This window comes from Oncorhynchus tshawytscha, linkage group LG28 (genome assembly GCF_018296145.1).
Source record: "Oncorhynchus tshawytscha isolate Ot180627B linkage group LG28, Otsh_v2.0, whole genome shotgun sequence".
In the NCBI taxonomy this organism is placed as follows: Eukaryota; Metazoa; Chordata; class Actinopteri; order Salmoniformes; family Salmonidae; genus Oncorhynchus; species Oncorhynchus tshawytscha.
Genome location: NC_056456.1, coordinates 34,061,854 through 34,075,036, shown reverse-complemented (window position 1 = coordinate 34,075,036; position 13,183 = coordinate 34,061,854). Strand labels below are relative to the sequence as shown.

Here is a 13,183-nt window from a genome sequence, read left to right as displayed (position 1 = left end):
TTATGGTCACCTTTTGAAGACAATGGTCCCAAATCGACCCCTAGACCCTGGTCGAGATCCCCTGCTCAGTCGTTGGCCACAATATTGACTTTTCCATCAGGCACCAGATTGCTATAATTTACAGTGCATTCAGAAAGTATTCAGACCCCTTTACTTTTTCCACATTTTGATACATTAAGGCCTTATTCTAAAATTGATTAAATAGTTTTTTCCCCTCATCAATCTACACACAATACCCATAATGACAAAGCATGAAGTGTTTTTGGTGCAAATTTAGGAAAAATATAAAAATCACATGTACGCAAGCTACAAGCTTGGCACACCTGTATTTGGGGAGTGTCTAACATTCTTCTCTACAGATCCTCTCAAGCTTCGTCAGGTTGGATGGGGAGCATCGCTGCACAGTTATTTTCAGGTCTCTCCAGAGATGTTCGATAGTCCTGAAGCTACTCCTGCGTTGTCTTGGCTGTTTGCTTAGGGTCGTTGTCCTGTTGGAAGGTGAACCTTCGCCCCAGTCTGAGGTCCTGAGCGGTATGGAGCAGGTATTCATCAAGGATCTCTGTACTTTTCTCTGTTAATCTTTACCTCGATCCTGACTGGTCTCCCAGTCCCTACTGCTGAAAAACATCCCCACAGCATGATGCTGCCACCACCCTGTTTCACTGTAAGGATGGTGCCAGGCTTAATCCAGACGTGACACTTGGCATTCAGGCCAAAGAGTTCAATCTTGTTTCTCATGGCCTGAGAGTCTTTCGGTGCCTTTTGGCAAACTCCAAGCGGGCTGTCATATGCCTTTTACTGAGGAGTGGCTTCTGTCTGGCTACTCTACAATAAAGGCCTGATTGGTAGAGTGCTGCAGAGATGGTTGTCCTTCTGGAAGGTTCTCCCATCTTCACAGAGGAACTCTGGAGCTCTGTCAGAGTGACCATCGGGTTCTTGTCCACCTCCCTGATCGAGGCCCTTCTCTCCTGATTGCTCAGTTTGTCCCGAGCGGCCAGCTCTAAGAAGAGTCTTGGTGGTTCCAAACTTCTTCCATTTAAGAATGATGGAGGCCACTGTGTTCTTGGGGACCTTCATTGCTGCAGAAAATATTTTGGTACCCTTCCCCAGATCTGTGCCTTGATACAATCCTGTCTCAGAGGTCTACAGACAATTCCTTTGACATTCACTGTCAACTGTTGGACCTTATTTAGACAGGTTTGTGCCTTTCCAAATCATGTCCAATCCATTGAATTTACCACAGGTGGACTCCAATAAAGTTGTAGAAACATCTCAAGGATGATCAATGGACACAGGATGCACCTGAGCTCAATTTTGAGTCTCATAGCAAAGGGTCTGAATACTTATGTAAATAAGGTATTTCTTTTATAATAATACAAAAAAAATGGCCACAATTTTTTTTTGGACTGTTTTTGCATTATGGGGTTTTGTGTGCAGATTGATATGGGAAGTGTTTTATTTAATCAATTTTAGAATAAGGCTGTAACGTAACAATGTGAAAAGTCAATGGGTCCTGAAAACTTTCTGAAGGCACTGTAAAAAAAAAAGCTAAATAGAAAGTGTATTTTCATTTGTTAAATTGAATTAGACCAAGTTTATTTCTACAAAATAAAAAGTTAACAGAATATTTAGACAAGTTAGCTGGCTACCTCCATAATCCTGCCTTGTAGTATACCTCTGGCATTCATCTGCAATGTCTAGACAGAGAAATGCGGCCACTATATGCACTGAGATTGACAGGTGTAAGCAGCGATCATGTTCCCCTGCTCAAACGTTGCATGCATAAACCACTGGTTGCTGCCACGTTATCGACTGTGCCATCAGGCACGAGATTGCCCATATAGTGTATATTGTACTTACAAGACAACTGGGAACTCTGGAAAAAAAATCAAGTGGATTCTTCCCAGTCGTATGTGGTAAATACAACCTACCCACTTTTTTAATAAAAGCAGCATTATACGATAAAATCCTCTCACACTGTGTTTACACAGGCATCCCAATTATTGTCAAAAGCGCTGATCGGATTGGTCAAAATGACCAATAAGTGGTAAAATATCAGAATTTGACTGCCAATGTAAACACCGCATCTAGTTTGGGAAACCGTGGTCGAGTGCACAGAAGGCTGCTGAGGGGAGAACGCCCCATAATATTGGCCGGGACAGAGCTAATTTCCACAGCGCCAGGGTCCACTGGCGGTGAGCTTCACACCACTCCAGCAGACGCATGGCATTGTGGTCTTACGCTTGTGTGCGGCAGCTCGGCCACGGAAACCCATTTCAAGAAGCTCCCGACTAACAGCTCTTGTGCTGACATTGCTTCCAGAGGCAGTTTGGAACTCGGTAGTGAGTGTTGCAACCGAGGACGATCCCGTTCTTTTAGCTTGTGTGGCCTACAACTTCGCAGCTGTTGCTACGAGACGTTTCTACTTCATAATAACAAAACTTACAGTTGAGCGTGGCAGCTCCAGCAGAGCAGAAATTTAATGAACTGACTTGTTGGAAAGGTGGCGCCCTAGGGCGGTGCCACGTTAAATCACTAAGCTCTTCAGTAAGGCTATTCTACTGCCAGTGTTGGTCTATGGAGATTGCATGGCTGTGTGATCAGTTTTATACACCTGTCAGCAAAGGGTGTGGCTGAAATAGTCCACATACTTATGTATATAGTGTATGGGATTAGTTGTACGTAAAATACCTATCCAGGAATTGTAAGATTGGTAAGGAGTCAGCAAAGCCTGAGCAGAGGAACGCTCACATTATGTTCTAGCAATGTGGTGCTCGACCCCAGTCGATGACAAGGAACGCAACCATTGGTTGATGCATGCAACGTCTGAGCAGGAAACCACTAACTATGGCTGCGTTTACACAAGCAGCCTAATTCTGATCTTTGGCTTTTTATTGGTAAATATCAATCAGCGGAGAAAGATCAGAATTGGGCTGCCTGTCTAAATATGGCATATATTGTAGGGTGTCCAACACGTTTTCCCGCATCTCCTACTGTAATGTTGCAGCATTTTTACCATAAAGATCAGTTTAATCAAATAACTCAACTACAGAATTGAAATCAGTTAATAAACCAAGAACACACAGGGTTACAGTTCTGGTTGGAATAGCTTTTATTTGATCCGTCTGTAAACAAAAAGGTGATTTATAAATTTATAGCATTTTCCCAAAATTTTGAAAATGCACATTTCATAATTTTGAATCCAAATGCACAAGGGAAAAATGTATTTTTTGGTCTGTACATAGTCCACAAAGCCTGGAGTGTATCAGTTGATGCCAAAATATCCCGAAGGAAAATGCCATTGAAGTTAGTCCTTGCTGGGGCAGCAGTTTAAAAAAAGAATAATAATCGAACTCAAAGTAGCAACAGACCAGATCTGTGTTATGGCACAGGATACACAGTTTTTCTTATAAAGTTTTCACAAGACAACTTAAGTGTTCTTATTCCAACCAACACCATTTTTTAAATTTAGTGTACACACTATCTATTTTTTTCATATATTTTATTTTTAAATTTACTGTTAAGTACCGTGCTATGACAGTTGCTGATACACATGATGATAAGTAGAGCACTAGGCAATAAATTCAGAGCTTGGGTTTACAGTCAAATGCATTCAGTGAGAATACTCTGGTTACCACAGGTGTCAAATGAGACTGCAATTATCTGTTAACAAATTATCAGCAAATCAATTCGTGTTTTAAAGTCATCATAAGAAGCAGTGTGTTTTACAGTCATCTGAAGTATAGTCTAATGATTAGTCAAACAGAGGACAACAGTCATCCTTCACAATTACTTGAAGCCATTCTGAAAAAAATCCCCTAACTGTGACATAACAATTGGTCCTATGGAAAATATAACTTGCCAAAACATGGTTATGTAGGGAGTCTGGACGATACGCTGCACAAATCGGCAGCGTGAAATACAGGAGCCGGCAGATGGAATGTCCATGGAGACTTCAAGATGTCGTAGGGGTTCATGAGAGGAATTTCTATCAACAAAAAACCTCAGCAATACTGATTTGATCTGCCATTACAATATTCCAACACCACAATGACGTGTAAGACCACATTCAAGTTACAACAGCAAAAGCATTTGATGGAAGACAATGCAAAAGAAAAAGAAGTGGTCTGACTCAGGGGTTTTAAGGTGTATGTATAGAGGATTATTCTGGATTTATGTAGTATCCAATGACAAAGCAAAAAATTGAAGCCTGAATAAAAATAACATTTTGCGGGAATATAAAAGTTTTGGGAAGGGCAAGGAGAGTTCAGCTCTGTATGGTTAAAGACAGGGTTAGGGTCAATTCCATTTCTATTCAGGAATTACACTGAAATTCAGTTAACTTTCTGAATTGTCTGGAAAGAAAAATGGTATTAACCTCAACCCTGCTAAAAGATATGCATGCAACTTTCAAATCCTGCCACCCGGAGAAAAGGAAAACAATACCAGCCGGTTACCTCTTCAATATGCTCATAAGGCATTGTCCCACCCAAAACGATCTGCACCATTGAATGACACAGCCATTCCAGTGTGATTCCTCATCATTTGTTTTTACAAGCCAAGTCCAAATTTGGTATACACTTTATTACATTATCATTTAATTCTTTGCACATGTGTTTTGGTAAATATAAACATCCACAATTTGTTATTGTAGTGTCAGAAATAGAGTTGAGAACATACTGTGAGAAAGAACAGGGAGATGGGAGCAAAAAATAAAATGAATTAACATGAAAAAAATATAAAAGGGTGTACATGAAAATGGAACTGGGAGAGAAATGCATCTGCTAACTAATCCGGGAAGTACTGTCAACACAATGAGGGGGAGCCAGAGGGAACTGCTAGGTGGGTAGACAGGCTGCCTTAATATCCAGACTTCCTCAGGTACTCAGTCATAGTAAATGCTTTCTTGTTGAGCTGTCCGCCATGGACCCCTTCTTTTCCCATGACTAAAACCAATGCTGGAGCACACAAGGAAACAAAAGGAAAAATGACAAATTGACAAGAAAGTATTTTCCCCCGCTAAAAGTGGGGATAAAGGTGACATAGGACCTTACCGCCACCATCACTCTCCATTGCTATTAAAGTTTCCACGACATTTGACTGCTTGCAGGAGAAATCTTAACAGCAATATTTTATTTTCTCTTCTTTTTGTCCCTCAATTTTAACTAAGCAAGCTTGGTGACACTAGAACCCTGAATCCCTCAAGTATTTTGCCATTGAGTATGCCTTCTTATTCAATCCACCTCCATGGACCCCTTCTTTGCCCATTACAAGAACCAAGACTGAAAGAGAAGAAAGGAAAGGGGAAGTTTAGAGCAGTCAAAGGGAAAGACAGTGAAGTGAGGAAAAGGTTAGTGAGCCTATGGAAGTGTTTCCCCTATATTCATTTTGCAGAGGTGGCCCGCCGCTGAATTGTGTGTGTGTGTGTATGTATGTATGTATGTATGTATGTATGTATGTATGTATGTATGTATGTATGTATGTATGTATGTGTGTATGTATGTGTGTATGTGTGTGTGTATGTATGTATGTATGTATGTATGTATGTGTGTATGTATATATATATATATATATATATATATATGTATGTGTGTATGTATATATATATATATATATGTATGTGTGTATGTATATATATATATATATATATATATATATATATATATATATATATATATATATATATATATTTCTGCCGACACGCTTTTAAATGGATAGTTGTTGGCTCAATGTCTGGAGGTTTATGGGAACAGCTACCACCGCTGAAGAAAAAAAAACTAGGGGAAACACTGTACAGTTGGCATAACAGAAGTTAAAGTTATGGCTTGCGTGTTACAGGTAGTGATGAGGGTAAAAAAAAATATATATATTAAATCGATAGTTCCATATCGGGACATTTTTTGATCGTATCGTTTTGACAACTTCACAATATTATTTTTGCACTAATTGGCTGTACCTGCATGAGAAAAATAAAAAATAAAAAAAAATAAAAAATAACTTTCCCCCATAACATTTTGTTCTCCATCTTCTTTTGAAATAGAGAGTCAATTTGTTTTCTGCACTTTTATTAACCTGACTGATCAAAACTTCATGTCTCTCTTGTCCCTTTGCAACAGACATATGGTGAGCAATATGTTTGGAACGTCAAATCACAATATAAAGTCGAAATACATACAGAATTGTGACCATCGCAATAAATGTATCGGTGAGGTCCCTGGCAATTTCCAACCCTAGTTGCAGGGAAGAGCATGCTTGGAGGGAAATACCCCCCAAAACCTTTGTAGGTGTCTTGACCACTGACAACACAGCTAACTACTGTTGTAGAATATATTTTTTTTACGAGGATAACACTTTGAATATTGCTACGCTATCAATCATCAATGTCATTGCCTGGATTCAAGCATATGGACAATGTACAGAATTGTATACAGACCTGACCATAACTTCCAAGAACATGGCTTGAGAATGTATTATCTTTCTATAAAAAACTGAAGCTTTACATTAAACCAAGTAGAGCCCATCCTTCACAAGTCACCTGACTACTTGCAAACAAGTTCAATGCACAAATGTTTCAGATAAATGTTTCAAACAGATAAATAATGTAACTGAACAGTAGCTGTTCCAACTGTACAGAAACCAGGAATAAGCCAAATTACCTCTAAAAGGTACAGCAAAAAATAAAATAAAAAGCTATCTACCCTTTAGGGGTGAATGCAATATGATGCTCAGGCACCTGCATGCATCTCTGGTTTATTAGGCCACCTTTTGCAGTGTCATAACCACTCTACAGAGCACTTCACTCACTACATGCATATAGGACCTTCCCTCTGAGGAGTGGGGGTCCCGTGTGGCTCAGTTGGTAGCTCTTGCAGCTTGCAATGCCCGGGTTTTGAGTTCGATCCCCGTGGGGGGGACCAGCACAAAAAAGTATGCACTCACTACTGTAAGTTACTCTGGATAAGAGTGTCTGCTAAATGACTAGAACGTCAAAAGATTTGAATGTGGCCAACATAAGGTAATGGGTGGGGGATGTGTGAGCTATGTTTTTAAAGCCACTTCTACACTGGAATCTAACTCAGGTTTATTACAGGGCTCTACAGTGCTGACCACTTTACTTGCATATGCATATTTTCTGTGCAACCTGGAATTTTAAATTTAGGAGCACCACTTTGCCAAGAAAAATGAGGAATTCTAGCTTTATCACCTTTTTCACTGTGCTCCTAAAATTCTTTGTGTGGTCCTACATTTTCAAAATAGGCACACACGTGCTCATTGTAAAAATATGTCAGCGTAGTGCCCTGTATTAGTGGTGGAATATTTGACATTGCCTTGAAAATGGAAGTCCATGGATTGCTAGTTAATCAAAATGTAGGCTACAGAACCGTTTTGCCTGCCCCAAAATGTTGAGACGTTGTAGGCTACTGTCCAGGGAGATGATAGACAGCTAGAAATAATGTTAAACAGACAGCATGCATCTAAAATGTTAGTGAGGTTGACATCCACCCAATAGTTAAGAGGCAAGAAGAAGCTGAAAAAAGGTAAAGACCCACAAAGTTGTTGATTAGACTCAAATGACAGACGTCAGTAAGGACCACAAAGGCAGATGGACTTAAGAGTAGGCAAACCTTGACTTCTTGTTTCTTCACTTCTGCCATTTCAATACACTAACTTGAATGAGACTGCTTGTGAATTAGGCTTCATTTCTCTCATACAAAGCATGGCACTTCATAAGTAACATCTATGTACTTTCTCTCAATGGACATCTTGCCGACCAGTGATGAAATTCAACAAGTTCTCTTCGATTTTTATTTTATTTTTTTAAGCTCCCCTTTTCTCCCCAATTTCCTGGTATCCAATTGGAAGTTACAGTCTTGTCTCATCGCTGCAACTCCCGTACGGACTTGGGAGAGGCGAAGGTCGTGAGTCCCCCAAAACAACCCAACGAAGCCGCACTGACTCTTTACACAACGGCCGCTTAACCCGGAAGCCACCCGCACCAATGTGTCAGAGGAAACACCGTACACCTGGCGACCTTGTCAGCATGCACTGCGCCAGCCCACCACAGGAGTCGCTAGTGCGCGATGGGACAAGGACATCCCTGCCGGCCAAACCCTCCCCTAATCTGGACGATGCTGGGCCAATTGTGCGCCGCCCCATGGGTCTCCCGGTCATGGCCGGCTGCGGCAGAGCCGGGACTCAAAACCAGAATCTCTAGTGGCACGGCTAGTACTGCGATGCAGTGCCTTAGACCACTGCACCACTCGGGAGGCCCAAGTTCTCTTCCATTTCTATCCCAAAGTCACAGCGATGTCCTTGCTTAAATTGTACCAGTGACTATATTGATAAATCAAATTGCACATGTTGATATTTCCCTTTGCAATTGACATGCTCAGAACACCGATATATGTTGTGCTGTATTCTGTTTCATAGTAAAAAAGCTGCATGATGTACTAATATGAGAACAGAGCACTAGAACGAATCACCACCAATCCACAAGACGCTTGCATTGACTAGAAGGCAACACTCTCGTATGTTAGGCTGCGTTAGAAAGGCAGCCCTATTCTGATCTTTTTCATTAATTGGCCTTTTGACCAATTAGATCAGCTCTGATCTGAAAAGATCCGATGTGATTGGTCAAAAGATCAAATAGTGGGAAAAGGAACAGAATTCGGCTGTCTGTCTAAACGCAAACTTGTAGGATGGATCTGGGGCTATAACGTCGCAATCACTGAAATGTTTACCACTAAAAGTAGTCACCCTTTACCTTTTCCGGCTTTGCCTACAGTGACGTTGTATGTTGGCTCTCCTCCTTGACTCTTTGTCCTGATGTCCATTGTCCAGTCCCCGTCAATTTGGAGGCTGTCTCTGATGACCGAGCACTTCTTCGAACCCAAGGTCATGCCGTTGGTGAAGAAGCTAGCCCTGTCCTTTCCAATGAGAACATCAATTTCTTGAGGCTGAAACACAGTTAAAGTACACTCACAAAGTTAATGCAGATTAAAAAGTGGACATGTAACATTTAGAAATGGCAGCACTACTAAAAACATCTGGAATGGGGTGCACATCTGGATTTATGTTATTTTGTCAAGAGGGTATGTATGGTATGGCAAGAGGGATGGTATCTACCAAAAAGACGGCAACGAAAGTTTTTCATAATGCATAGGTGATATTTTATTTATTTTTGAAAGCTGACACGTTTCAACCTCAATTTTTGTCGAAGCTTGTTTTTTTTTGGTGGATGTGACTACCCTGAACCTGTTCTCTTTTTTTTAAATTTTTTTTTTTTTTTTTTAATACACTGGGAATAATGAATAAGTAGTACAGCACTTAGTCTAAATTCAAAATGCATAAGTGGAGCTGGCTAGCAACACTTGTCTACAAACTAATCTAACTAGCTACACTGTACAAAAACAAAACGCAACATGTAAAGTGTTGGTCCCATGTTTCATGAGCTGAAATAAAAAAAACAGATATTTATCACAAAAAGCACAAAAATTGTACAATTTGTTCACGTCCCTGTTAGTGAAGATTTTCCTTTGCCACGATAATCAATCCACCTGAGGTGGCATATCAAGACGCTGAATAAACAGCAGCACCTTGTGCTGGGACAATAAGGCCACTAAAATGTGCCGTTTTTTCACAACAGAATTCCACAGATTCAGGGAGCGTGCAATTGGCATGCTGACTGCAGGAATGTCCACCAGTGCTGTTGCCCAAGAATTGAATGAGACCAGATCCTGAGGCCCACTCATCCACCTCGTGTTCAGCATGATAATGCATGGGCCCACGTCACAAGGATCTGTACAAAATTCCTGGAAGCTGAACATTTCCCAGTTTATCCATGGTCTGCATACTCAGACATTGAGCATGTTTGGGATGCTCTTGACAACGTGTTCCAGTTTCCGCCATATCCCGCAACTTTGCACGGCCATCGAAGAGGAGCGGGAAAACATTCCACCAGCCTGATCAACTCAGTACAAAGGAGATGTGTTGCGCTGCATGAGGCAAATGGTGGCCACACCAAATTCTGATTTGATTTTTTTTTGTTGCCACGCCCTTGCCTTTTTTTTAAGGTGTCTGTGACCAACATACATACAACATCTGTATGTCTTGTGAAATCCATTGATTAGGGACTATTGGGTTTATTTCAATTGACTGATGTCCTTATATGAACTGTAACTCAGTAAAATCTTAGAAATTGTTCAGTTTACATTTGATCAGTATAGTTGGTAAGCTCACCATTGTGGATAGCATGGGAGAGCCGCCATCTTGTGAAGCAACAAGGCAAGTTAGGTCCTGACTTGAGCAAAACGCTTAAGGCCTCTTCAACTAGTTAATATAAACTACCTTACACATTTACTTAGTTAACTAGCTATAACAATTTCGAAATGTATCAATTGTCTTGGTTCTCGAAATGGAAACATTGGGTAACAAGCCGTAATAACTAGCTAGCACACCAGTATAGAATAAACAGATTAGGCCGTTAGCTAGTGACGCTTTGGCAAGTGTAGGTAGTTAGCCACATTAGCTAGTTGGCTAACTTAACTATGGTATCTGACGTTAACTTTAGACCACGACACTCATTCATTGGATCTAACGTTAACAGGCCACCGAGTGGCGTAGCGTCACTACAGAACCTGGTTCGAATCCTGGCTGTATCACAACCGGCCGTGATTGGGAGTCCTATAGGGCGGCGCACAACTGGCCCAGCGTCGTCTGGGTTTGGCCGGTGTAGGCCGTCATTGTAAATAATAATTTGTTCTTACCTTGTTCTTGCCTAGTTATATAAAAAGGTGATATTTATAAAAAATAAAATGTAAAAAAAGGTTGTCTAGCAAGCGTGCCCGCTAGGTAGGCTAATTCTGGGCAGCTAGCTAACCGTACCTAGCTAGCTAACATTGTTAGCAGCCAGGATAAGTCCACAACAGTTTTAGCCTAATATTATTGGCCAAGTCGCATTGTACATATGACGTTAGCAATAGCAAGCTAACATGCTAACGTATCTAGCTTTAGCTAACGTTACTAGCTTGCTGGTCAAACGGAATGGACGGTGGAGCTAGCTAGCAAGCGAACTCTTTAGCTAAACTAGGTTCGGCGAAGTTGTGATTATCCCTGCCAGCATTCATTCTGATTCACATTTGATATTGGTTTCCATTTAATTTCTTACCGTTATGTTGTTAAAAGTACCACCGGCATGTGCGGCCCAAACGTATTTGGCGTCCGTATACCCAACAATGGCGGAATCCTGACAACTGCCATCCGCCATCAGGTTATCCACGTAGCTTTGCCAAGACATGTTGAAATATACAGCTCCCTATGAACTCCAAAGTTTAGTTTATGGGATAAGACAGTTACAGACGATTTTGCGCTGCTTACGGATCAATTGAGTGTCTCTAATTGTACCCCCCACTTCGACGCTCAGGCAGTAAAGAAAGCCAATGTAATCAGGCAGTGCATGGGTGTGGTCTGCGTCAGATCACTCCGCGCAATGGACTCACTGACGCTTTAGCACAAGGGGCGGAAGAATAAAAACGGACTTGTCCTGTACTTCAGAGTTCTCTGGAGTGTCTTCAAGTTTTAGTACTGCATAATCTATTTCTCTCGAAACTTTATTGTTGGCAGTTAAATTGAGAAATTAATAGACAGGGTGAGTGTCTAGAGCATGTTGCTGTAGTAATGTAACACCCTTCCTGATTTGTGGACCTCTGTATATTATTTCAGACAATATTGTAAGAGTACCACAGTTTGACTCATAACACCCATAAAACCTAGCGGTCAAACAGGTAAATGGGTCCAATCAATTTTCCACCATTCATTTTTCCCATAGAGGATTTTAAGGCCTGTGTTTCGTGTAGGCTTTACCTTAGCTTACATGTACAACTTGTCAATAATCAACTGACTGGCTTTCTTGATGTCTATAGTATTCTCTCTGGTATGCAATCTGGTTTCTGCTCAGGTTATGGATGTGTCACTGCAACCTTAAAGGTCCTCAATGATGTCACTATTGCCCTTGATTCTAAGCAATGTTGTGCTGCTATTTTTATTGACTTGGCCAATGCTTTTGATATGGTAGAGCATTCCATTCTTGTGGGCAGGCTAAGGAGTATTGGTGTCTCTGAGGGGTCTTTGGCCTGGTTTGCTAACTACCTCTCTCAAAGAGTGTAGTGTTTAAAGTCAGAAAATCTGCTGTCTCAGCCACTTTCTGTCACCAAGGGAGTACCCCAAGGCTCGATCCTAGGCCCCACACTCTTCTCAATTTATATCAACAACATAGCTCAGGCTGTAGGAAGCTTTCTTATCCATTTATATGCAGATGATAGTCTTATACTCAGCTGGCCCCTCCCTGGATGTTGTGTTAAATGCTCTACAACAAAGCTTTCTTAGTGTCCAACAAGCCTTCTCTACCCTTAACCTTGCTCTGAACACCTCCAAAACAAAGGTCATGTGGTTTGGTAAGAAGAATGCCCCTCTCCCCACAGGTGTGATTACTACCTCTGAGGGTTAAGAGCTTGAGGTAGTCACCTCATACAAGTACTTGGGAGCATGGCTAGAAGGTACACTGTCATGCTCTCAGCACCTCTTCAAAGGGGGGGACACTCTTGACCCAAACTGCTACAGACCTATATTTATCCTACCCTGCCTTTCTAAGTTCTTCGTAAGCCAAGTCAACAAACAGATTACCGGCCATTTCGAATCCCACCACACCTTCTCCACTATGCAATCTGGTTTCAGAGCTGGTCATGGGTGCACCTCAGCCACACTCAAGGTCCTAAACGATATCTTAACCACCATCGATAAGAAACAATACTGTGCAGCCGTATTCATTGACCTGGCCAAGGCTTTCGACTCTGTCAATCACCACATCCTCATCGGCAGACTCGATAGCCTTGGTTTCTCAAATGATTGCCTCGCCTGGTTCACCAACTACTTCTCTGATAGAGTTCAGTGTGTCAAATCGGAGGGCCTGTTGTCCAGGCCTCTGGCAGTCTCTATGGGGGTGCCACAGGGTTAAATTCTTGGGCCGACTCTCTTCTATGTATACATCAATGATGTCGCTCTTGCTGCTGGTGAGTCTCTGATCCACCTCTATGCAGACGACACCATTCTGTATACTTCTGGCCCTTCTTTGGACACTGTGTTAATAACCCTCCAGACGAGCTTCAATGCCATACAACTCTCCTTC

At 41.5% G+C, this 13,183-nt stretch overlaps 1 protein-coding gene across 2 annotated transcripts; it reads right to left on the bottom strand.

Moving 5' to 3' along the window:
- Positions 1-3,094: 3,094 nt before the first annotated feature.
- On the bottom strand, positions 3,095-11,470 carry pfn2a (profilin 2a). 2 transcript variants are annotated; one of them, XM_024392011.2, is made up of 3 exons: positions 11,168-11,470; positions 8,765-8,957; positions 3,095-4,958 (listed from the first exon to the last, which is right to left on the bottom strand). In XM_024392011.2, the coding sequence occupies exons 1-3, from the start codon at positions 11,294-11,296 to the stop codon at positions 4,861-4,863; spliced, it is 420 nt and encodes a 139-aa protein (XP_024247779.1). In that variant the 5' UTR covers positions 11,297-11,470; the 3' UTR covers positions 3,095-4,860. The 2 variants fall into 2 exon arrangements, with proteins under 2 accessions (XP_024247779.1, XP_024247780.1); XM_024392012.2 differs by having other exon boundaries at positions 4,910-5,282.
- Between the last annotated feature and the right edge of the window lie 1,713 nt (positions 11,471-13,183).